The following is a 25998-nucleotide window of genomic DNA, read 5'->3' as shown; positions in this document are numbered from 1 at the left end:
GCAACTTTGTCTACCACAACTGTAAAGAATTTTAAAGGGATTCTGTCATGGATTTTTTGGTGCAGTTTTTATTTTTAGATTACACTGTTTACACTGCAAATAATTCACTCTGCCATGTAAAATGTGATTCCTAATCCAACAGGTGTATTTTTTCAATTGTAATATTGGTGTGTAGGCAGCCATCTCAGGTCATTTTGCCTGGTCATGTGCTTTCAGCCAGCACTTTAGGATGGAACTGCTTTCTAGCAGGCTGTTGTTTCTCCTACTCAAAGTAACTGAATGTGTCGCAGTGGGACATGGATTTTTAGTACTGAGTTTTGTTCTTATATCTACCAGGGAGTTGTTATCTGGTTTCCTTCCTATTGTTCTGTTGTTAGGCTGCTGGGGGAGAAGGGAGGGGATTGATATCACTCCAACTTGCATAACAGCAGTAAAACGGGACTGAAGTTTATCGGAGCGCAAGTCACATGACTGGGGGCACCTGGGAAACTGACAATATGTCTATCAACATGTCAGATTTCAAAATTAAATATTAAATCAGTTTGCTCTTTTAAAAAAAACAGATTTTACTGCAGAAGTCTAATGGAGCAGCACTATTAACTGATGCATATTGGAAAAAACGTGTTTTCCCATGACAGTATCCCTTTAATGTCCTTTGAAATGTGTTTCACTGGAAGTATCAGTCAGAGGATAAGAATAGAAATAATCAATATTTTACTCAAAGTCAATAATTTTGTTAAAGTTGTCAAAATACTAATGAAATAACTTTATAGTAATCTAAACTTGATTAAATTTCCATTACCATTGCTTATGGAAGCAGAAGTTACTATGCCCCACAGGAACATCATTTTAGGGTCCAAAACACTTAACCAGGAGAATAAGCTATTTTTATTAAAACAAATTTAAAAATGTTTATAGCCCCACTGAGCCTCAAACAATGCCTACTTCCTCTGTAGTTACATACTGTTCATAACTACTTTAACATCCCTTTGAACTAGATAAAAACATTTTAAAGTTGACAAAATTAGATTTCCAACAACAATGGGAGCTGGTAAAGCTTTTCTTCTTTAAAGGTCTACTAAATGGCAGATTTATGAAAAGTCCAGAGCAAATGTAGTTTGTTCTTTGGTTTCAAATGTTCATTTAATGCCCAGTTCAATATTTTATTTCTGTTTAACAATTGTTCTTGTTTCCTCTCATCAGCATTAATTCAGGAGTTCAAACCTGCCAAGATCCATTTAAAATAACTGCCACACCATTGTTTGCTGAATAAACATGTTTCTATAACTTTCCTTACTGAAGTTTTCTCAATTCTTATTAGCATTAAATAATTGAAATCCAATCCAAATATTAGACTATAAGGGGCAGATTTATCAAGGGTCAAATTTCAAAGTTTAAAATACTTCGAAATTCGACCATCGAATTTAAATACTTAGATTTCGAATATCGAATTCAAAGTTTTTTCAGCGAATTTGGACATCCTGCGATCGAAGTAAAATCATTCGATCGAACGATTCGAATGATTTTAGTGTACAATCGAACGATTTTACTTCGATGTGTGAAGACTTAGAAGGTCCCCATAGGCTAACATAGCACTTCAGCAGGTTTAATTTGGCGAAGTATTTAATTCAAAGTTTTTTTAAAGAATTCAAACTATTTTACTTCTAATCGAATTCAAAGTAAATTCGAAGTCGTAGTATCGTATTCGATGGTCGAAGTATACAAAAAATTACTTCGAATTTCGAATTTTTTTACTTTCTAAAATTCCCTCGAATTCACTTCGACCCTTGATAAATCTGCCCCTAAACATTTCTCAATGAATGTATTGACCTAAATGTATAATGTGAAAAAAATGTAGAAATGTGTGTAAATGTGTAAAAATTTTTCATGTATCTCTAGCTTCTGCGTAGGGTCTACTGATTAGCTTGAGGTTTCAGATTTGAATATGATACCATTTTGTTACTATGATTGTTACATCCATTTTTTATCTTTATATTGGGTTATTGTCCTATAAAGGATATATATCGCAAAAATGAAAATGTAATGTAAGCATCATCATAATGAAATAAGAAACCTTCTAAATATAATTAATTAAAAATTCGGAAATACTCATATTACTCTTTTTTTTTTTTTTTTTTTTTTTCCATATTTTTTTGTTTTCAATAATTTTATTGAGTTTTCCATAAACACAATAGAATATATTACGCAGATTGAGTATGTCAAGATAACAAAAGAAAAGAATATACAATGCTGTACAACATGCCAAAGATACAAACACATATCTATAAATTTATACTCAAAAGCACACATTCCAAAGGAAAATAATTAACATAGTAAATAAAATAATGAAGTAAAGAAACAATAATAAACCAAACTTCACTCAGTGGATTTACTAATTAATGTAAAAAGAATTATCAACAAAAATGGCAGTATCAAGTATCCAAAATATGCATGAACTGATAAAGCCACCTTACATTTCAATATATTTAGATTTGTTCATATTACTCTTCACTATCCACCTCTCCGCATCTGTCTCTCTTCATTCTCTTTTCATGCAGGTGTCAGGAGTCTGATTTTGAATGATAGATCTAATACAGCCTGTGGGGGGGTATATATTAGAGCTCACTCTTTCAGAATCACAAGAAATACTGTCTCTCTACATGCAGGATTTGTGCCAAAGTCATAGAATTTGTTTTTGCTGGAATCAGCTACTTGAGGAAACTTATATTAAGTCTTCATATCGGCTATAGTTCCTCTTTAAAAATAAGCCTTTAGGGGCAGATTTATCAAGGGTCGAATTTTGAAGTTAAAAATACTTCAAAATTCCACCATCGAATTAAAATACTTCGAATTCGATTATTGAATTAGAACTTTTTTTCATTGAATTTGGCTATTCTGCGGTCGAACTAAAATCGAACGATCGAACAATTAAATCCTTCGAATCGAACGATTTTATCGTACGATCGATCGATTTTTACTTCGACTTCAAAAACTCCCCATAGGTTTTTACTTTGAATCGAAGTCAAAGTAGATTCAAAGTCGTAATATCCTATTCGATGGTCGAAGTATCAAAAAAATTACTTTGAATTTCAGATTTTTTTACTTCGAAAATTCCTTCGAATTGACCCATGATAAATCTGCCCCTTAAAGTCCTTTAACAATAAGCTGAGCAAGGCAGGAAACAAAGTCAGATGCAAATAGCGACATAAAAATGTGAACACTGGTTGGTCACAGCTTCATTTGTGCCTCCTAACTTTCCACAGGATCACCTTACAGAGACAAGATTACCATTGCTATACTCCAGCTCCAAGAGGAAGGGAAATTACATATGATGAAGGAGAAATGGTGGCGTGGAAATGGTTGTCCAGAAGAAGACAGCAAAGAAGCCAGTGCTTTGGGAGTGGAGAACATTGGTGGTATTTTTATTGTTCTTGCTGCAGGGCTTGTTCTCTCCGTCTTTGTAGCAATTGGAGAATTCATTTACAAGTCCAGGAAAAACAGTGATATTGAACAGGTAAGTCTAGGATTTATTATATATGGAATGACATATTTATAACCCTTTGTTGACTTTACGGAGAATGATCAAGAAGCTCAATGTCCCCTTGAACAACCACATCATTGATTTGATTAGTCTTAGGGACCTGGCACTGAAGTTGAGTTCAAGTCTCATTTACACAGGAGGATCAATAAAAACTGCACAACAAGTATTTAGTTCATTGATAGTTGACCAGAGTCTCAAGGCTGAGGGAAACTGTACTTGAATATATATTAATGGGCACCGTGGGTAGGTGCTAAATGTTGCCACAATTTATTTTAAAGTTTAGAATCTTCCAACCTTCCGCTTAACTGCTGGAGTCACCAAACATCAGAACGTGTACAAAAATATAACCTTTGAAAAAGGTGTTTGATGTTTATATAATTCCTTCTTCAATGATCCATTGTAGGACGCTAAGGTTGGAGCTCTTAAAACTGTTTATCTATGGTTTAATATTCTGATATTATAATTCATTCCCATAAACCATGTATTCTGACTGTTGAAGGTTTCAAAATCTATCATTTTCTAATCAAGCTTATTTGCTTAGTCTCAGCAATATAATTGTTCTTCAGTGCAGGATCCAAATTCAATTAGATGCTCTGCTAATCCATATATTTAGTGCAATCATTTCTTCGTTACATTAACAGGCATAAAAATATACCAGCTGCTGGTATTTGAAAAATTGAAATATAAAAGGAAGGAAAGGTCAACAAAATATAATTCAGTAAGGGAAGGTATCAATGTGCAATATATGCATGAAGTCTAAAAGGGCAAAGAAAGGATTTTCTATGGGCATCCAACATTTTGAATGAAATTTACCCCCAACGTCCCTGGAGTGCACAACAAAGGAGTTCTACTTTTTTGCAGCCAAAGGAGTTCTAGCTGTCTGTATAGATGAAAATGAGATGGTCTGTACCTACAGTACATGAAAAGCCAGTCTTCTGATGTTGCTCTACTTAGAACTGGCCAGAGAAACATCAGATGACTTTTCCGTGCTCAGAGCATGTTTGTTTGTTGTTTTTAAACCTGGCTGACTAAAGAATGAATATAATAAATTGAATACAGGTATGGGATCTATTATCCAGAAACCCATCATCCAGAAAGCTACAATTACGCAAAGCCCATCTCCCATAGACTCCATTTTATCCAAATAATCCACATTTTCTGAAATTATTTCCTTTTTCTGTGTAATAATAAAACAGTTCCCTGTACTCGATCCAAATTAAGATACTGTATAATTAAACCTTATTGGAAGGAAAAACCAACCTACCTGGGTTTACTTAGGGGCAGATTTATCAAGGGTCGAATTTCGAGGGTTAAAAAACCCTCAAAGTCGACCCTCGAAGTAAAATCTTTGATCGAACGATCTAATAAAAATCGTTTGAATCGAACGATTCGAACGATTTTAATCGAAGGATTTTTATTCGATCAAAAAAAACTTAGAAGGGGAAGGTCCCCTTAGGCTAACATTGGAATTCAGTAGCTTTAATCTGGCGAAGTATGAAGTCGAAGTTTTTTTAAAGAGACAGTACTTCGATTATCGAATGGTCAAATGGTCGAACGATTTTTACTTTGAATCGTTCAAATCATTCGATTGTCGAAGTACCCAAAAAAAACTTCGAAATTCAAATATTTTTTTATTCAAACTATTCACTCGAGCTTAGTAAATCTGCCCCTATATGTTGACATGATTTTCTAGAATACTTAAAGGACCAGCAACATCAAATATTTTTCAAAAAAATTCATTAGTATACCAAAAAAAAAACACCAAGACAAAATAAACTATAAAATCGCACAGCCTTTATTAAGAAATAACTTACCAAACTCAGCTTGCGCTCCTCTTCAGAAAAAGCGGCACGGCATCGATCCATCGTGCGGCGCTCAATTTCTCCTCCCCAGCTATCTCTTATAAGGAAGGCAGGGAGGAGAAAATGAGTGCTGCACGATGGATCGTCGGATTGCCTTTTCTGAAGAGGAGTAGAGTTTCGGTAAGTTATTTCTTAATAAAGGATGTGCCTATAAAAAAGTTTAATTTATCTTGGTGGGTTTTTTTAAAATAATATTTTTTTGATGCTACTGCTCCTTTAAGGTATGAAAATCCAAATTACAGAAAGATCCATTATCTAAAAAACCCCAGATCCCAAGCATTCTGGAAAACAGGTCCCATACCTGTATTGAAAGCAGACTCTACAGCAGGTATAGTGTAGATGACCCTTCTCATAAAGAGGGTAGAATTTTTTACTTCTAGCCATACAAAGAATTGGACGTCAACCCATTTCTCTACTTATGTCTGGAAAATGAAATGGTAAATAGAATTTTTTTGTACTAGATTTTTGTATAAACAATATTTTTTGTGCAGCAGCAACTTCAGCAAGTGTGTGTCCTTTTATCTACAGTATCTGTGTTGTAAAAGTTTTAATGGGGGGGGTGATGAAAATGTCAATCATTTCACCCCAATATACAGTATATTGCACAGAATTTTAGTGGATAAACATGGCTAATACACTATGTTACCAATTAATCATGATGTTTTGAAAATTTGGTAAAATCAGTTGGCGGCAACTAGAGACCTTAGAAACATTTGGAAGCCTTGGGCTGGACTATTGCTTATCCACTTTATAAAGTATTGATGGAATTTCTTATAAAAGATATGGAACTATTATGCGTGATTGTGTGTAAGACAATGGATTTTCTCTTAGCCTAATAACCCATGCAAGCAAACAGATGTTTTCTATCAAAGCAAAGCAGTGAATGGCAGTGTCGGACTGACCCACAGGGATACCAGGAAAACTCCCGGTGGGCCCAGGTGTCAGTGGGCCCTTGAGCTGCTAAACATTTGGCCTATTTCATGGCCAGTCCGTATATCTATGAGAACGAAGAGGCTAAATAGATGGAATAATAGATTATATTGTGTAAAACTATAAATAGAGGTTGAGTGAGGAGAGGAAGAACAATAGTACTGAGAGTGGGCTCCTGGTCTAAATTTTCTTAGGTTTTTGGGTGGGACCCTGGTATCCCAGTCCGACACTGGTGAATGCTGATTGATGGCTATGTGGTTGCTATGTGTTACTAGAACTGGAGAAAACTGTCGTGTGCACCTACTGACCTCCAAGTCCCACAATGAACATTGCCCTTTAAGTTCTGTCAAGGTGTGCCTTCACTTTTACATAATACATTCCAAAAGATGTCATTTAAAGGAGAAACAGCCCCTTATTAAAAAAAACCCTACCCCTCTACCCTACATAGACCCCCCCCTTGCTCACCCCCAGCCTAGCTGCTACCCTGGGCAAATGCCCCTAACTTTTTACTTACCCTTCGGTGCAGATTCAGGGGTCAGAGTTCATGGTAGCCATCTTCTGGGTCTTCTTTAATCTGAGAATGAGACCGGCGAAGTGGTGCATGCGCTGAAATGGACGGAAATTGCTGAAGCGACTGGTAGAAGACAAGAAGACCCCTGAACTCTGATCCCTGAATATGCACCGAGAGGTAAGTAAAAAGTTAGGGGCATTTGCCCGGGGTAGCAGCTAGGCGGGGGTGAGAAGGGAGGGGGGTCTATGTGGGGTGGGGGATAGGTGTTTTTTTAATAAGGGGTTTGTTTCTCCATTAAAGGGACCTATATTTCTTGTGAAACTCTAAACACGAACCATAACAACATGGGTACAAGTTAGACCCAGTTATATGTATTCCAGTCCTCTATCCATTGCCAGAATCCCCCTGTAACCCCTGTGGCATTTTGTCAATGTGCATGTATCACCCTTCCAATCAACTGCCTGTTCCATCTGACACCAGTTGGAAACCAGAACAATGAAACATTTTGTTGACATTAAGGGGGTTATTTATTAAGCTCCAAATGTTTCTAGTTGGAGAAATATAAAAAAACTCTGAGGGTGTTAAAACCCCGATGAAAATAGTACTCCAGACCTGCCGATAACATGTAAAAGTCAATTGCAAAAAATCGTAGGTTTCAATCACAAAATCCCAAAAAATCGTAGGATTCGGATATGTTTACTATTTTATCATGGATTTTTCCACACAAAAAAAGTGGTGAAAATGTATTAATAAATAGGGGGAAAAGTCCGTGTGGATTTGGTCGGAATGGTTTTCAGGAAAAAGTAAGAAAACAAACAACCCCCCTAAATTCCTCTTAAATACATGACACAGGTATTTTTATGTGTATCATTTGTAAACGAAATGTAAAAACTCAAATTAATGTAAAAAATGCTCAGATCTCTCTTTCAGGCAATTTAGCCAATTACATTCATATTTTTTCTACTTTTCATGATATTATTAGTTTGTCTTCTTCTCGTGTAATGGATTAACACAGGCTGCTGGCCATTTTGGTGGACTGACTACAGTCAGCTGAAAATTAATTTGCTGAGAAGTGGATGTTAAAACTTACCACATAAATGTCCAAAAGGGATAAGAAATTACTTTCCATGGGCATCTCAGATTTTGGATGAAATTTACCCCAAAACATTGATTTAATAAATACGTGTTAGATTATTGAAATGAGTCATGGCCCATACCTACAGCGGAAGCCGTCTTGTGATGTTGCTCTGTTTAGAACTGATGACTTGTCCATGCTCATTGTTATCATTAGATATGCTTTAATGTATAATATTTTGTTTGTTTTGCTAAACTTGGCCTGTTCCATATGACACTAGCCGGAAACCAGAAAAGGAAACATTTTATTTCCTCTTAAATACAATGCACAGGTATTAGCATTCTTCTGTGTATTATTTGTAAACAAAATGTAAAAACTCAAACCAAATTAATATAAAAATTGCTCAGATCACTCTTTCTGGCAATTTAGCTCTTTACATGAATTATTTTTTTCTACTTTTCAAGTTTACTCCTCTCTGCTCATTGACTACATTGTCTATGCAGAGCAACGTCACAACACTTTCCTTTTCTCACAAAATGTATGGGACACACAAACCTTTCAATAATCTGATTATGGATTGAGAAATGGCTTAAATATTATGTTGATTTCACAGATGCTGAAGTAATTATAAAATGCACTAATTTAATATATCTGAAAATGATCAATGATTTTGCAGATTGTTTAGCTGTATGTTTCTTTTTTTAAAGGAAAACTATACCCCCAAAATGAATACTTAAGCAACAGATAGTTTATATCAAATTGAATGACATATTAAAGAATCTTACCAAACTGGAATATATATTTACATAAATATTGCCCTTTTACATCTCTTGCCTTGAGCCACCATTATGTGACTCTATCTGTGCTGCCTCAGAGATCACCTGACCAGAAATACTACAACACTAACTGTAACAGGAAGAAGTGAGGAAGCAAAAGGCAGAACTCTGTCTGTTAATTGGCTCATGTGACCTTACATGTGGTTTGTATGTGTGCACAGTGAATCGTACGATCCCTGGGGGCGGCCCTTATGTTTTAAAATGGCAATTTTCTATTTATGATTACCCAATGGCACATACTACTAAAAAAGTATATTATTATGATAATGGTTCATTTACATGAAGCAGGGTTTTACACATGAGCTGTTTTACTCAGTATCTTTTAATAGAGACCTACATTGTTTGGGGGGTATAGTTTTCCTGTAAAGGCTAAGCTTAACAGAGAACTAAACCATAAAAAAAGATATATCTGTATGTGAACACAGGTATAGGTACAGGTATGGGACCTGTTATACAGAATGCTCAGGGCCTGGGGTTTTTCGGATAATGGATCTTTTTATAATTTGGATCTTCATACCTAAAGTCTACTAGAAAATTATTCCAACATTAAATAAACCCAATAGGCTGGTTTCGCTTCCAATAAGGATTAATTATATCTTAGTTGGGATCAAGTACAGGTATGGGACCTGTTATCCAGAATGATCGGGACCTGGAGCTTTCCGGATAAAGGATTTTTCTGTAATTTGGATCTTCATACCTTAAATCTACTAGAAAATTATGTAAATGTTAAATAACCCCAATAGGCTGGTTTTACATTCAATAAGAAATAATTATTTCTTAGTTTGGATCAAGTACAAGCTACTGTTTTACTGCTTATTATTACAGTGAAAAAAGGGAATCATTTTTAAAATATGGATTATTTGGATAAAATGGAGTCTATGGAAGACAACCTTTCTGGATAATGGGGATTCTGGATAACGGATCCCATACCCGTTCAAAGGTACTGTTTTATTTCTACAGAGAAAAAGGAAACCATTTTTAAAAATATGGATTATTTGGATAAAATGGAGACTATGGGAGATGGCTTTTCCGTAATTTGGGGTTTTCTGGATAACAGATTTCTGGATAACCGATACCATACCTGTAATGTACCATGTTAGAGATTTGACAGACCTATAACAGTAATAATCTAGGCCTTTAAATTAGTCCACAGCAGCTCCCCATCTTGGATTTTGTTAGGCCATTTTTTTGAGTGTCAGTGGCACTGCACATGCTCAGTGTGTTTTGAGCTGCTGTTCAGAAGCTAACTTAGGGGTCATTGCAAATCATAAAAATGTATATTTGTTATAAAAGCTAAAGCTACAGGGCTGTGGTATATATATATATATATTGCATATTGTCAGTCAATCCGTGAACTCAGGGAACTGACAGCAATCTAGAACATATGCTGGGAATTAGAAGAAATGAAGATGAGGAGCTACTGGGGCTTCATCAGAGCAAATATCTTCCCTGCTAAAGGGCCGTGGGGTCCATGGGCTGGTGTATAAAATCAAAATATTAGGGGTCACCTTTCTCAATTCTTTGTAAACTTTCATTCTGCCAACATTCCCCCTAGCCTCATGCTTTCCTACATTCCTAAATGAAAATGTAAGATTTTTTGCCTCATCTTTGACCACACCTTGACCTTCACTAACATGGCCCAAAAATTCAAACTCTGCCCTTTCTCCATAACTTTTTACAAAGTGGAATTGGGATAAACCCCAGGGTAAGAGGGACAGCTGAGAGGTATGGCACCTAGTGCATTATTGTTGCAATTAGTTAATGGCTTTTAATTTTTATTTCTTCATCATATTATTTGGAATGTGCTTTTTTTATTTTCATTTCTGCTTTGTGCTTTCTGTATTTACAAGCCCATGCTCCCATCTTAACTGTGCATGTTTTCTTTTTATCTTATTCCTTTTGCATGCAAGGCCTTTTGTTTCTTTTATGGACTGCAAAATAAGCCAGCGCCCCCATGCAACTCAGCCTCAGGAACCACAATATCTACGGAATTAGACTGTGGCAAATTAATCCGAGAGGAAAGGGGGATTCGAACACAGCCCTCTGTCCACACTGTTTAGTCAGGAAGCAAAAGGTGTGTCCAACAGAATGAAAACCTACTGTAAAAATCTATTGTGTATATAAAGAGAGAGAGAGAGAGAGAGAGAGATAATAGATAGATAAGAGAGAGAGTGAGAGTAGATAGATAGATAGATAGATAGATAGATAGATAGATAGATAGATAGATAGATAGATAGATAGATGATAGATAGATAGATAGATAGATAGATAGATAGATAATAGATCATATATAATAAATAGATCATAGATAATAGAGAGAGAGAGAGAGAGAGAGAGAGAGAGAGAGAGAGAGAGAGAGAGAGAGAGAGAGAGATGATAGATAGATAGATAGATAGATAGATAGATAGATAGATAGATAGATAGATAGATAGATATAGATAGATAGATAGATAGATAGATAGATAGATAGATAGATAAATAGATAGATAAGAGAGAGAGAGAGAGAGAGAGAGAGAGAGATGATAGATTGATAGATAATAAATAGATGATAGATAATAAATAGATGATAGATAATAGATAGAGAGAGAGAGAGATGACAGAGAGAGAGAGAGAGAGAGAGAGAGAGAGAGAGAGAGAGAGAGAGAGAGAGAGAGAGAGATGATAGATAGATAGATAGATAGATAGATAGATAGATAGATAGATAGATAAGAGAGAGAGAGAGATGATAGATAGATAGATAATAAATAGATGATAGATAATAAATAGATGATAGATAATAGATAGATAGAGAGAGAGAGAGAGAGAGAGAGAGAGAGAGAGATGATAGATAGATAGATAGATAGATAGATAGATAGATAGATAGATAGATAGATAGATAGATAGAGAGAGAGAGAGAGAGAGACTGTTCTGATGTTCTTCTGCTTAGGAATAAAATTAGAAACCTTTCTCAAATCTTTCCTAACCAGAAGAACATCAGAGCAGCCTCTTTCTTTGTCCTGACAACTTCCTTGACTACTTGGTGGTCAGAAACTGACCAGCAGGTGGCGCTTTTGTAACAAAATTAATTCATATTAACAGTACATGTATCCTTGAATATCTTGGAATAAAAATAAAATAAATAATGAATGTACATAGCAAAAGTGCTAAGAATAGCCCCCTCATAAATTTTACATTCACTTATTTTAAAGGTTTACTTATACTTTAAAGAATGAATGTGAAAGCAGGCATAGGGGTAGGCAGAAAAGGCACGTGCCTAGGGTACAAAGGTTGGGGGCCTGGCCCGGCCCTGTGTGAAAGAATGAGAGAGAATGATATGATGGTGTGACGTTTGGAGAAAAAGTTGATGTAAGAGAAAGGGGAATAACGTTTTGTTTACTCCTTAATAAGAATTCTGGAGGAGGGAACACAAACAAGCATTAGGCAACTGTTCTTTTATGCAAAGAAAGTCTATTTATTTCCCTTGTACTGATCCTGGTTTGTTTCCTCTATGGTCTCCAATGATTTCTTTTCACTTCTTCATTTAATAACTAACCAATCACAGGTCAAGGTTCACCATCCTCTCATATAATTTTGTGGCTGAGGGGAAAAAAACGGAATGCGGATCAATTTTGAAAACAAATTGAAAGGTTCTTTTGATTTGCTAAAGGTCACATGTAATTGCTGCTCGCGGAGTAAAGGTCTGGCGCAATAATGTTCACTTCTAAGATCTTCTGCAGGAAATGTTTTTATTTCTTTTGGCTCCCAAGTTCTTGAATTTCTATCGAAACGCTGACGATCGCATTGGCGACAAAAGTAACACAGAATTATTTCCCCGATAGAACCTGAGAGGCCTTGGATTATCCTCAAGATCTGTAATGTCTTGTTTAAGAGACGGCACTCTATTGTTTTATCCCTTCAGTGTGTGATTGTGATGATCCTTCAGAATTTATTAAGTCTGAGAAGCTTGCGAGATTGGCAAGAAGAGCCTATGAGTAAGTGCCCCTATAGGCACGAAACGCGTTAGGTCTTCATGTCCTAATACATTTTTCTACTTTTTATAGTTGCCTCTTTATTTTTGGAGACCCTCACACCCTTTGGATACAGTGTTTTTGGTTTAAGAAGAGCCTAAACTCAGCTTTTCTTTTTACTATTCAATCTCCAGTTGCCTCTTACTCCATTGCCACCTCCTCCAGATCTGTTATAGAATCCATGATTTGATTTGATTTATTATTAACAAAGTACAAATTAATTGGATCAGGGAAAAATTTGATAAAATCGAGCAAAAACTATGGGCGAATTTATTCGGCAGACGCAAATTCGCAACGAATTTGCCCGTTTTGCCGCTGGCAAATAAATTTGCGACAAAAATTCACTGGCGAAAATTCGTCAGCATTGAAAAAATTTTTGTAGCCAGCTATGGTTTCAAAGCCAACTTCAAAGTTTTTCTGGCGATGGTGCCGGTGCCGATAAACAGACGCCCATTGACTTTAATGGCGGCAGATTGTCGCAGGCATCGAAATCGCCAGTTTCGCGGTGAGGCAAAACGGGACAAATTAGTCCATCACTAGCAAAAACCCGAATCGTGCAATTCTTCAGATTTTTTTACCGAATGGCTTGCGGTTTTAGGGTTTTTTCACTCGATTTTATCGAGTTTTTCTCCAATCCAATTAAATTGTGCTTTTTTCATAATAAATAAGGTCAAATCATGGACTCTAGTTTGGTCTGACTTTTTTTAAATTAAATAAAAAAACAATTTGGATTTTGATAAATAAACCCCTTAATGTTGACATGATTGTCTAAGTATAAAGATCCAAATTAAGGAAAGATCTGTTCTCCAGAAAACCCCAGGTCCCAAGCATTCTGGATAACAGGTTCCATACCCGTACAACCATTTGTGAGTTTACCCCAGTGAGTTTTTCTCAGTTGACTATTTGCTAATATTTTCCGGGAGTATTTATGGCAGTTTTTATTCAGGCTATTCATGCTAATACTTGTCCTACATTGAAATGTTTAAGCCTGGGGTTCTAAGGAGCAGAGTCATGAGCACATGTATTTTCATTTGATATAAGTGACCTTTACAAGCGTATAATTGTGCTAGCATTAGCATTGCCCTTTTCTTCCCTCTCTTCTAGCTCTAGATCTTTTTTTTTTCCATGGATTTGTTTCCTATTGTATTTTACAAGCAAAACTTTCCGCAGAGCCAAATAATTGGAGGTAAAATTAGCAAAGGGCATAACACAAATCCTGCTGTTATCACAGAGGCAAACTGATGATTTTCACAGAAGCTTCGCTCATTAATTTCCTTAAACGGGTCCATTTTTTATAAAAATCAATTAACACTTTGTTCTAAAGCCCATTAGTCTGTAAATTCCGCATTAATTGCAGAATGACGTCTTTTGTGCATGTGCTGTGATCAAGTCACCTTAAAGGCACACTGCTCCTTGTTATACTTTTTCTTTTTATTGGGTTTTCCTTTCCCGTATCCATGTGTCAAACACTGCTTCTTTGCCTGTAAATATGTATTTTACATCTTTCTCTTATAACCCTCTTAAACTATGAAGGAGGCCAAATTATGTTCCTCCAATTCCCTCATGTGGAGGCTCATTGCAGACCCACTGGCAGAGTAGCACATACTTGACCCAATGCAGCCCTTGCAAACAGGATATTCTAACCTCCCCATCTATAATTGGTCCTGCACAGATTTGGTCCTGCATGGCGGCAATGTTCAGTCTGAAAGTGCTCGAGAGTTTTTCAGGCCATCGGTCCTGATGTATTTTCCCTTTCTTCCCTCCCTTCTTTCTATTTTTATACATTTATTTTATGTGCCCCTTTACTATTTAGTGTGTTGCTGATTTAGGTTTTTTGGTAGTTCTTGTGGCTGCTTTTCTGTACATTCATGATATTTGCTCCATTGCCTTAGTAACCTGCACAAATGAATTAGTGATCTAGATGTCGTACAGCAAGCAGATTTATTATTAAACCTCCGACCTTTTCCTGGTTTTAATTCAGATGGTTTGTGCAGGGCATCCAGGCAAGGGAGCAATCTGAAAATGTGATCGAAGGAAAGAGAGGCAAACCTGCTGTCACATAGGAAAACACAGTATCAGGAGTGCACCAACCCTATCACATCTATATTCTGGAAACAGGATGGGTAGACAAGCTTTGGAAGGAAACCTGGTAGCTCCCCGCCTATATTTGTAGGGCTGGCATGGTTGTGACGCTATAATTATAGATGTTGAGTTGTATACAGTAGATATACAGCCCAGAACAATTACTTAGCTTGGACATGTAATGATTTCCTTTAATTGTAGGTTACATCTCTGTTTGTCCTATACTCTGGGAAAGTGTTGTGTGCAGCATTAGGCAATTGCTAAACAAGCGCTTGTGTCATTATTGGTAATTAGTAATTTACTTATTTACCCCATTTTGTCCTTGCTGTTAGATTAAAAGAAAACACAATAAATACAAGAACCGTTGAATATATATATATATAAAATTCATATATTGAAATGGAAAAGAATAAAGCACTTATAGCAATCTCATTTTGCTTTCCCATACAGAGCCTTCTTTCTAACCATTCCCTTTATTATAATAAGGTGTATAAGGTTTTTTTATTAAGGGTGCAGTCAACACAAATCTCATCACTCTTATTAGCGTGTGATATTATAGAGTCTTAGTTGGTACTCCAGTGTATGACCTGTGATGATGATGATAACTGAATTTTTAATTTGCTAAACAAAATATGTAGGAGGTAATAGGAATGGATGTGAGAAGAAGATTAAGACAATGGCTCTCAGAGTCTGCAGTTTGAGTCTTTATGAAAAGATACTGGCAGTTCCCTTTTTTCTTTCATATTAAGCCTTTCCACGGCTTAATATATTCTAGGCTATTATTTTCTTCATTTGCACAAATAAGCAATAAAATGATTTTGGGGTGTATATTTGCTATTTTACTATACATTTTTTGGAGGTGGGGGAAACAACTTTTAAGTTACTTTTATCCTACTTTGAACTACGCTTCTTTGTCTGTAAAAGTTTAATTATGTTTTCATATTGCCCTCGTTATTCATTTCTGAAACCATGCAATTATCCCTAAGCTGGGTATATATGGGAATTGTGGCCTACGTAGGGGACATATGTGATCCTCTATCCTTGCCTGACAGCATTTCCAGTCATCCCAGTCTATATCAGACCAAGTCCATACTGACTATGGAGGCCATAGTTTTGGAGCCATTAAGATGCTAGCTTGGCCAAGTTGACACCCATTTAAAGGAGCGACCAGCTTTATTTAGGCTTGTTTTGACCATAGTTTTAAACTCATTAGCTAGCTTGTCTAAGCTGACAAATGTTGGTCTGTGTATGATCAGCTCTAATGTTCTGTTTGTCATAGTTTTAAACCTATATTAAGTTACCAGCTTATCAAGCTGACAACCTTTATTAAGCTGTGTATGATTAGTTTTAGTTAATCTGGTGTTGACCACAGGTTTAGATCCATTAGGTTTCTTGCTTAGCCATGCTGATAATCTTTGTTGGGCTGTTTATGATCAACTCTACTCTTGTGTAGCCCATATTTTAAGCCCATTAAGGTAATAGCTTGGCCAAATGAACAACCCTTATTGGGCTGTATATGACCAGCTTTATTTAGTCTTGTGTTGGCCCTAGTTTTAAATAGTTTTAAACTCATTAAGATAATAGCTTGATCAAGTTGACAACCTTTATTTGACTGGGTATGATCAGCTTTATTTTGTCTTATGTTGGCCATAGTTTTGAAGCCATTAAGTTTCTAGCTTGGCCAAGTTGACATACACTATAGAACAATGTATGACTGCTTTTAGTCTTGTGTTGACTTGAGCACAAGACGTTGTAGTGTGGAATAGAAAAGCATTAAATGTATAGACACAAAGTAAAGTTGCCATGAAGTGGAAGAAGCTCGAGCAAGCTTGAATAATGTACAAACATTTACAGGGTCGGACTGGCCCGGTGGGACTCGGGGAAAAAACCCGGTGGGCCAAACCCCCTCTCCAGATCCCCTGGCCCTACAAAAAAAAAATTGCAGGGCAGTGCAGCGACATTCGTGTACGTACATAGCTCCTTACACGCATGCGCGGAGGGGCCCCCTCCGGACCCCCTACTGCAACACCACTCATGCGCAAAATGGGCCGCACAGCATCGCAGTAGGGGGTCCGGAGGGGGCTCTAGACAGGAGTCCCGACTCTGAACATGCACACACAAAACCTGAACGATGAAGTCCTTTAATTAGACAGATTTCCTCTATAAATAAATATAAACACAATAAAAATTATGCACTTTTAGTGCAGAAAAAAATTGGCATAACAGAACAAATTACATTGTAATGATGATAAAATATTTCAATCCAAGCATTTATAAAGTCAAAATGGAAGAATTATAACACTTTGTAGCATAGAATAGGAAACTGTGTATGTTTGTGTTGAAATGTGTTTGTTGTATGGTGTGCAATAAATGTGGTGATATCTTACTTTTGTGACTATTTTAAAGCAAGTCTGTAGTATCTACACTTGTGCTTGCGAATTCAGTAGGAAAAGGAGATTGGGGTGCACAATCCAATAGGGGTGCAGGATTAGGCAGGGACCCTCTAATATGTCTTTATCTTAACCAAATGTTTTACTCCACCTCCAGTGTCTTTCCTTCAATGCTATCATGGAAGAACTTGGAATATCTCTCAAGCATCCAAAGAGATTAAAGAAAAAGCCAAAAGTCAAGGGAAGATCCACATTCACGAGTATGCTTACCTGCCATCAGAGACGGATCATCAGGAAAGAAACAATGGCGTAGAAGCTTAAAACATTTGCAGGGAAAATATTGACCGGTATCAATATGGACGTGACGGGCAGAGGGATTTTTCAAAGGAAGGCGTCTCCTTTTTTTAAAATCTTTACATGATTTTTATAATGACATGTAGAACTGACACATGAGAATGTGAATATCACTCCTAATCATTCAAGGACTTGCTTCCGAAAAAACAGTTTCGGATGTCAAAACGTCATTTCATATTCACACTGTACAAATGATTTGTGTGCTTTCTAAAATAAAACACAAAGTCTTTTTCAAATTTATTAGTTGGCTTTATTAATGGTTTGGTATTGTTTGCAGGCCTGGTTTCCATGATTATAACCCTTGCAGGCTAAATACTTGGAAACCTTTCCTGCTGTGGGAGCCAGTGGTTACTCTGTTGTTTGGGCAGCTCCTACTAATGCATTACAGTATATTCGGGAAACTGAGCTGTAATTCTAAAAGAAGATTCCTCAGTTAATTGTCACCATGGCAGAGGACTGTTGGGGTTGGAAACTGAGCTGAAAAATATAGTGTGCTGGTTATACCAATTTATCCCCAATGCAGTGTAAGACTGGCCCATCGGGATACCAGGAAAACTCCCGGTGGGCCAAGGTGTCAGTGGGCCCTCTTGCTTCTAACCATGTGGCTTATTTCATGGTCATTCCCAATTTCTTTAAAGGCCTTAATAAATGAAGAAAAGAGTATAGTATGTAAAGATAAAAGACTAGGAGAATAAAGGGGTTGAGTGAGGAAAGGCGCAATAATAGTTTGGAAAGTGGGCCCATGGTCTAAGGTTTTCTGGTGGGGCCCTGACATCCCAGTCCGACACTGCCCCAATGGATTGTCATCAGGCAGAAAACATCAGCAGTTGAAACTCGTTATCAGCAGGCCTGGATTTTTGGCAAGGTCACAAAAGGCCCAGGCCTAGGGCGGCAAGATTTTAGGGGCTGTCCAGCCGCAAACCAAGGAGCACTGGGTACTTGTATTCCTGTACGCCTCATCCCCAGTGCTCCAATGCTGTGTATCAGTCTGTCACCACTTCCTAAAATAATCAAGGGAAATACGTGCTACAATCATCAGCAGCGTTGACAGGTGGACCTTCTCACAGAAATGCTAGGGGGTCAACCTGTAACCACTCATGTGTTTCAAATACCACATTTTCCATCAATTATGTTTTGACATTCATTGTATTCTACTTCTTAGCAGCAGTGGTCACAATGCCCCATCCTATTTTAGTCTTACCCTACTGAAATTATGAAGAAGATTAGAAGGACATGGTGTATCAGCCAGTCAGCTACTGTACAGTTCCAGGAATATATGGTTCACCCCAAACTGCGTCCCAAAATACCTTTAAGTTACTTGTACCTAGGGGAGCTGAATGTTTTTTTTCTCACAATTTAGTAACATTATTACTGACCCCACTTGCACTTTTTGCCTTGTCCAAAAACCCCTTTCTCATTAGATAACTTCAAGCCTCCTTTTATAGGTATCTGATTTTGTTAAAATAATATTACCTAAGGCCAAAAAAGGCCAATCAGCATGGCTGTAAAAAGACAGCTTCAGGGGAGCAAACAAGTATTTGACCTAAATCTCGCCTGAACTGACATTCAAACCAAATCCACCCTTGAAATGCTTCAAGGAGAGCCAGTTCCAGAGTCCAGTTGGGGACAATTGCTCTACTTTTTTTGGGGTATTAACAAATACCAAAAGAAAAGAGAATACTTTACCTGCCATAACTTTTTACCTGGGTATCTCCCTTCATGGGGCCTGATGGCGGTAGCAGTATATGTAGAGGTCATCAGATAATTCTGGAGTAGCCAGTGGGTGTCTAGTTCTGTTTGTGGTTATGGGTCACTCTTAAAAGAGAAGGAAAGGCTTTGTGCACTTGGGGTGTCAAAATGTTAGGCACCCCCAAGTGATTGTTTTGACTTACCTGAAACCCCGGGCCAGGGCTCCTATCAGCAGAAAACTGCACCGGCCCTGGGTTATACCAGTGAGCACCACGGAGTGATCATCTTTCTCTTTCCTTCACGTGGCTGCGCTTGCGCAGTAGAACGAGAAGCCGGAATTTAACTAAAAAATCGGTTATTTCGTTCAACTGCACATGCATTTGCCCTGGGAAATTTGAAGAAAGAAGATGATGGAAGAGGATCTCTCCATGGTGCTCAATGTTATAACCTCGGGGCGGTGCAGTTTTGTGCTGATAGGAGCACCGGCCCGGGGTTTCAGGTAAGTCAATACAATCACTTGGGGGTGTCTAACATTTAGCTCCCCCAAGTGCACGAAAGCCTTTCCTTCTCCTTTAAGAAAGTAGAGTTTTAGCAGAACACATTCTCCATTACCAAGAACAGTCCCTTTTCTGTAAAACTTTACATAAACTCCCGCGACTTTCAAGTAAATGCATTAAAGATCATGAAAAAAACATTTAATCAGATTTGAAGCCAGAAGAAAACAGGATTGTTAGGATGTGTAATTCCAGATTGCCATTTTCTTTGCAGCTCAACTTATTTTTTCCCATTTGTGACACTGTTAGATCCTGCCACTGCAATACCAGAGCTCTAAATCTTCTGTTAGAGTCGTATAGCAAAATGATTCCCCATTAGGGCCTCATTACCGCCTAGATATTTCAATGCTGCTGCCTGCTGTGGCAGTCTACTTTCATTTTTCTCTTGCTCCTTTTTTTTCAGCACTTCATAAAGCTCCGCTACTTACATCTCTACCAAATTGCTTGATTCTCCCTGAGCAAGCCATCCGAATATTAATGTACTGCTTCCTAAGGAGCAATAGTGATTCTAAGACTCCTTTGTTTTCTTTCCATCCTTCACCTGCCCTTAGTTCTGCTGTACCATATTACTCACTAAGCCTTGGATCAGTATAGCCTGCGGGTTATAAAGGAAACCGGAGAGCAAATGAGTGTTTCCTAAGTTAACAGATAAGGACAAGGGGAGTCCCAACACAGGTTTGCTTATAATCTCTATACCAACGGTGTTACCCAGGGATCTACTGTTTCCACCTGGTCTCCATCTACTCTACCTTGATAAAAATAGTAGGTCGTCTACCATACGGCACAAGCCACAAGACAAAATACCACTCTTGTCAGACTTTTAACCACAGCAGCTATTACTATTCATTTTCCATGCTATTATCTACCATTCCTTCTTTGTCCAGTCTAGTGGGATGGAGATGAATGGGAAATAATAGCAGGAAAATGAGCACATATTAGAAATGTAATAGTTCCTACCTAATTTGTAATTCACCAAAAACACACAACAAATGGTCCTGATTAAAGGAGCAGAATTAGCTGTTTCTAGCTGAGAGACCGCATGCTCTGTTCTGAGATAAATATGCACTGAATCAACATAATAAAAAAATGTGGGGAAAAAAAATTTACTTAAAAAGAAATAAAAAGCACTAACACTAAGCAAGCATATCAAGTATGGCAATAATTATATGCTGGGCCCAAAAAACGACAATAGCAGCCGCTTTCATGGAAAGCTGCTTAAAGGAGAAGTAAACCCTAAAGATTAATAGGGCTAAAAATGCCTTATTTTATATAGTGAACCTATTACACCAGCCTAAAGTTTCAGCTTGTCAATAGCAGCAATGATCCAGGACTTCAAACTTGTCACAGGGGGGTCACCATCTTGGAAAGTGTCTGTGACACTCACATGCTCAGTGGGCTCTGATTGGCTGTTGAGAAGCTAAACTTAGGGGTCGTCACTAATTATCCAGCAGAAAATGAGCTTCCCCTGTAATATAAGCTGATGCTACAGGTCCGATTATTAAATTCTGATGCTAATTGCACTGGTTTCTGTGCTGCCATGTAGTAATTATCTGTATTAATTACTAATTAGCCTTATATTGTGACATTTCTATTCTATGTGTACTGTATATTGTGAGTGGGTCCCTAAACTCAGTAAGTGACAGCAGCATAGAGCATGTGCAGTGAATCAGCAGAAAAGAAAATGGGGAGCTACTGGGACATCTTCAGAGATGATTTCAAGCCTATTTCTTTAGTTAAGCTTTAGTTCTCCTTTAAAGGAAAACTATACCCCCAAAATGAACACTTAAGCAACAGATAGTTCATATCATATTAAGTGGCATATTAAGGAATCTTACCAAACTGGAATATATATTTAAGTAAATATTGCCCTTTTACATCTCTTGCCTTGAGCCACCATTTCGTGATGGTCTGTGTGCTGCCTCAGAGATCACCTGACCAGAAATACTGCAGCTCTAACTGTAACAGGAAGAAGTGTGGAAGCAAAAGACACAACTCTGTCTGTTAATTGGCTCATGTGACCTAACATGTATAGTTTGTTGGTATGGTTGTGACTACAGTGAATCCTACGATCCCAGGGGGTGGCCCTTATTTTTTAAAATGGCAATTTTCTATTTATGATTACCCAATGGCACATACTACTAGAAAAGTATATTATTATGAAAATGGTTTATTTACATGAATCAGGATTTTATATATGAGCTGTTTTATGCAATATCTTTTTACAGAGACCTACATTGTTTGGGGGGTATAATTTTCCTTTAAATGCCCCCAACTGTGACCAGGTCCAGTGGCTCAGCAGGCTTTAAAAGAAATCTGGCCAAATCCCCTTAATTTACCAATAATTATTCTCGATAAAAAGAAATTGCAAAAATTCAAATTGTGCAAAATTATTGAATTGACTCTCAGAAATTTTTTTTCAAACTGTTGGCCAAAAACCCCAAATAATTTAAATTATGGTTGTTTGAGTTGCTGCCCAAAAAGCTTGAATAATTCAAATTATTGAATAAATCTAGTGCAAACAGCACAAAACTATCAAGAAACCTGAAGGTAAAAAACTTTCTAATTGTAAGGGCTCTTACACACGGCCGTTCCGACCTGCGCTCCCCTGCGTTCCGTTTTTTGGCGTTCAGCCGCAGGGGAGCGCAGGAATAGACGCAAGTAATGATTTGAAATGGGGCTGTACTCACTCAGGCGCGTGTAGGCGCCGAACGCAGGTTCAGACGCAACATGCTGCATTTTTCCTGCGTTCGGCGCCTACACGCGCCTTTTTCTCTTTTGTTGCCCTGGAGTCTGAAAACCTGTAGCCTGAGGCCTTTAAACTTCTTTTTACTGTTCCTTTCAGTAAATGTGTTCTCTTTTACTTTCCTAGAGCAAACGTTTTTCAAGAAGTTTGAAGTCAATCATCACCCTTAGATCCATCTTGCCTTTGATGCACAGATTTGGTGGAGCATTTGGCCGATTTCAGCTACACTGAACTGTCTATGAAAGCTCGTCAGGACAGTGGTGGTTTTGATTATATGTTAAATGTGGATGCGCCTGACAACATGGTGCATTTTCAGATAAACGTTTCCATTCGGTAGATCTCCTCACTTCTCGAAGTTCTGATAGTTCCAGCTATAGGCCTGAAAAAATAGAATCCACAGTACAACCAACTTTCAGGTTCCCCACTTCGGTTTTGACCTGTACAGCCTGTGTTTTTTTGAACGGCTGCCTGCCCGGTTTTCCAAATTAGGATTCCCTATGATTCATCTGACGATCGACCAATAGCCCTGTCCCGGCCACCTTTTCATCAAATTTCCACTGGCTGGTGGTGGGGGAATAAAATGGTGGGCCATGATGTAAAAGGGATGGGCTGTGGTAGAGTGATGGCGCGCGATGGTCAGAAGGCGGAAAAAGGTTTTGAGTGGATTGGGGGCAGGCCAAGGGCTTTTGTTAGGGGTATTACAAATTTACCTGCCAGGCCCGGTATTACAAATTTACCGGCCCGGCCTTGGTGTTTTACCGGCTAGGCAACCCTATTCCCAACAATAGCCAATGGCTATCACTGGGATTCTGTTGCTTGTACCAGCAGTCAGTTACATTAGTGAGTAATACTGACCACACTTGCACCAAAGAAATATTCCAGCAGCACTCTGAAATTGTGAACAAAATGGTTTATTAGTGGCACAAAACAGGCAACGTTTCGGGTGCAACCAGCCCTTTATGAAGCCTACAGCCCGTGTAACATTCAGACCTTAAATAGGCCTATAAGGGGAGGGGAACACATCCCATGACCCGCCTCCCAATCAGTGTTTCATCACCACAAACCTGTGGAATGGGTAATGACCCCACTTGCATAGATTATTTATACAATCAATTTCCTCCCAAGCTCTGTAGTCATCTGTGTGTGTTTAGTTGTTTAATAGTCCCATACTTTTGCTTAGTGATTCGACCTGATCAGTGCCATCTGGTTACTGTATGTGGTCATGATGCCGTATCAAAATAATAGGACATGGAGACTGATGGCGACAAATCTGCCGAGAATGCATCTCCTTTGGAAATAACTGAAATCGCCAACGGTAAAACAATCGATTCATTCTTCTAAAGGTTGCTTGAAGTAGCTTTGGAAGGAAACTTGAGCGACTTCGCGATATGTAGGTTTTACCACCGGCAACTTCAGTTATTTCTAATGGAAAGGCATTTTCAGGAGATTTGTCGCCGCAGTCATGCATAAATTATCGCACGCGACTAATCGTCCCGTCAGCCACTGCCGACAATCAGTAGGAACTTTGCAGAAGAACATGATGACTACAAGAAGATATTGAAGAACCAGTTTTCTAGTTTGGGAACCCTCAGTGATGAGTGAATTTATTTGCCAGGCATGGATTCGTAGCAGACTTCCATACTTCACCACCTGCAAATGTTTTCACAAAACTGTGGCAAGAATTAGCTGCAGAAAAATTTACTGCATCAAAAAAGTTGCAGAAATTGATGCGCATAAAAAAATAGTTTGACGCCCATTGACGTTAATGCATTTGGACAAAAAAGTTGCAGAGACAAAATTGTCGCTGAGAAAAAATTTTTTGATGCCCATTGACTTTTGGAGTAAAAAAAATTGTGGGCTGCGTAAAAACTGTTGCGCGGAAAAATTTGCGTTTCAAGAATTTTTTTCTATTTCAGCGTTTCGAGAATTTTTTCAGCGAAGCATAACGGGACAGGTTTACTTATCACTACAATGTTTTTCCTCATGGAATACTTCTCAGTTTCACAACCTATAGCAAAGGCACATTAGGGGGCATAACTATAGAGGAAGCAGACCCTGCGGCTGCAAGGGGGCCCAGGAGGTACAACCTCTGGATATTGTAGGGACCATAGAATTAATTTGCTGTGTGGCTCTGTAATATCTAGTTACACCACTGGGCACATCCTTAATAATGTGAAAAATACTAATTCAAATCTTTCTCTTTTTTCTGTGCTCTCCTTCCTTCTCTTTCAAGGACATGCTTTGTAGACTTTGAGTTTTTCATTGGCAGCAGCATACAGACAGCACGTGCAGCTTCACATCGTCTAAAATTCAGTCTGTATTTGTTTGCTGCTCGGAATATAAACACTTGAAGAATTGCCAGGAATATAAAAAGGCATATTACAGCAATTGCGAAGCAAACGGTATTGCTGTTCTTAAATAGTATATATTTTTATATTCTATATTCCATTTGCTTACTTTAAAAAAAAAGGCAGTAAAATATAAAAGGAACAAACATTTTCTGTATATTTTAGCAGGGAAGATGCCACTTTGCATGTTCCAGATGAGGCTATTTTTCGAAAACAACTCTTAAGTAACAATGTAGAGTGTTTATGGGTCAGCCAGGGCTCCAGCTAGAATGTGTTATTATTAGATATTATTCATGCAGTGAACGTACTGTGGATGATCAGGTGTTAGCACAAAGCTAGACCACGAAACCTACTGGATGAAAATGGTATTAAAACACAATGGGAGCCTTATAGCATATGAAAGGGAAACATATGTAAGCAGATTGTTCACTATCATTCTCTGACCCAGTGGAATATGAAATCTAAAGTCCATATTAACCTGCTTGTGTTGTATGTTTTTTTAAGTGCAGGAGGAAACCTGAGTACTTTAAATATCCCCAATCAGTGGCTTGCGAGAAACACTGTCACTTACCACCTACTTTGATGATGCTCTCAATGGCCTCATTTTGAATTCCTGCCTTGGAGGAATCTTTTGGACCCATGAAGACTGCAGGACTCTACAGCACGTTTCCTAGAACTCCAGCGGAATTGTGCTCAAAATTAGAGATGTCGCGAACTGTTCGCCGGCGAACTTGTTCGCGCGAACATCGGGTGTTCGCGCTCGCCGGAAGTTCGCGAACGTCGCGCGACGTTCGCCATTTTGGGTTCGCCATTGTTGGCGCTTTTTTTTGCCCTCTCACCCCAGACCAGCAGGTACATGGCAGCCAATCAGGAAGCTCTCCCCTGGACCACTCCCCTTCCCTATAAAAACCGAAGCCCTGCAGCGTTTTTTCACTCTGCCTGTGTGTGCTGAAGAGATAGTGTAGGGAGAGAGCTGCTGCCTGTTAGTGATTTCAGGGACAGTTGAAAGTTTGCTGGCTAGTAATCGTTTTGATACTGCTCTGTTATTGGAGGGACAGAAGTCTGCAGGGGTTTGA

At 38.1% G+C, this 25998-nt stretch overlaps 1 protein-coding gene across 3 annotated transcripts in view; it reads left to right on the top strand.

Annotated features, from left to right (window-relative positions):
* Positions 1-17824, top strand: part of grik1.L (glutamate receptor, ionotropic, kainate 1 L homeolog) — a 238566-nt gene extending 220742 nt beyond the window's left edge. For 2 of the 3 annotated variants that reach the window (XM_041583393.1, XM_041583391.1), the window contains 2 exons: positions 3264-3514; positions 17392-17824. In XM_041583393.1, the coding sequence (XP_041439327.1) occupies positions 3264-3514; positions 17392-17547 (407 nt within the window). In that variant the 3' untranslated portion in view covers positions 17548-17824. Of the gene's footprint in view, positions 1-3263; positions 3515-10665; positions 10830-17391 lie in introns of all 3 variants that reach the window. The other variant, XM_041583392.1, reaches the window with a different exon arrangement.
* Positions 17825-25998: the final 8174 nt, after the last annotated feature.

The sequence above is a fragment of the Xenopus laevis genome, chromosome 2S (assembly GCF_017654675.1).
Source record: "Xenopus laevis strain J_2021 chromosome 2S, Xenopus_laevis_v10.1, whole genome shotgun sequence".
In the NCBI taxonomy this organism is placed as follows: Eukaryota; Metazoa; Chordata; class Amphibia; order Anura; family Pipidae; genus Xenopus; species Xenopus laevis.
This window is presented reverse-complemented; position numbering and strand designations above follow the sequence as displayed.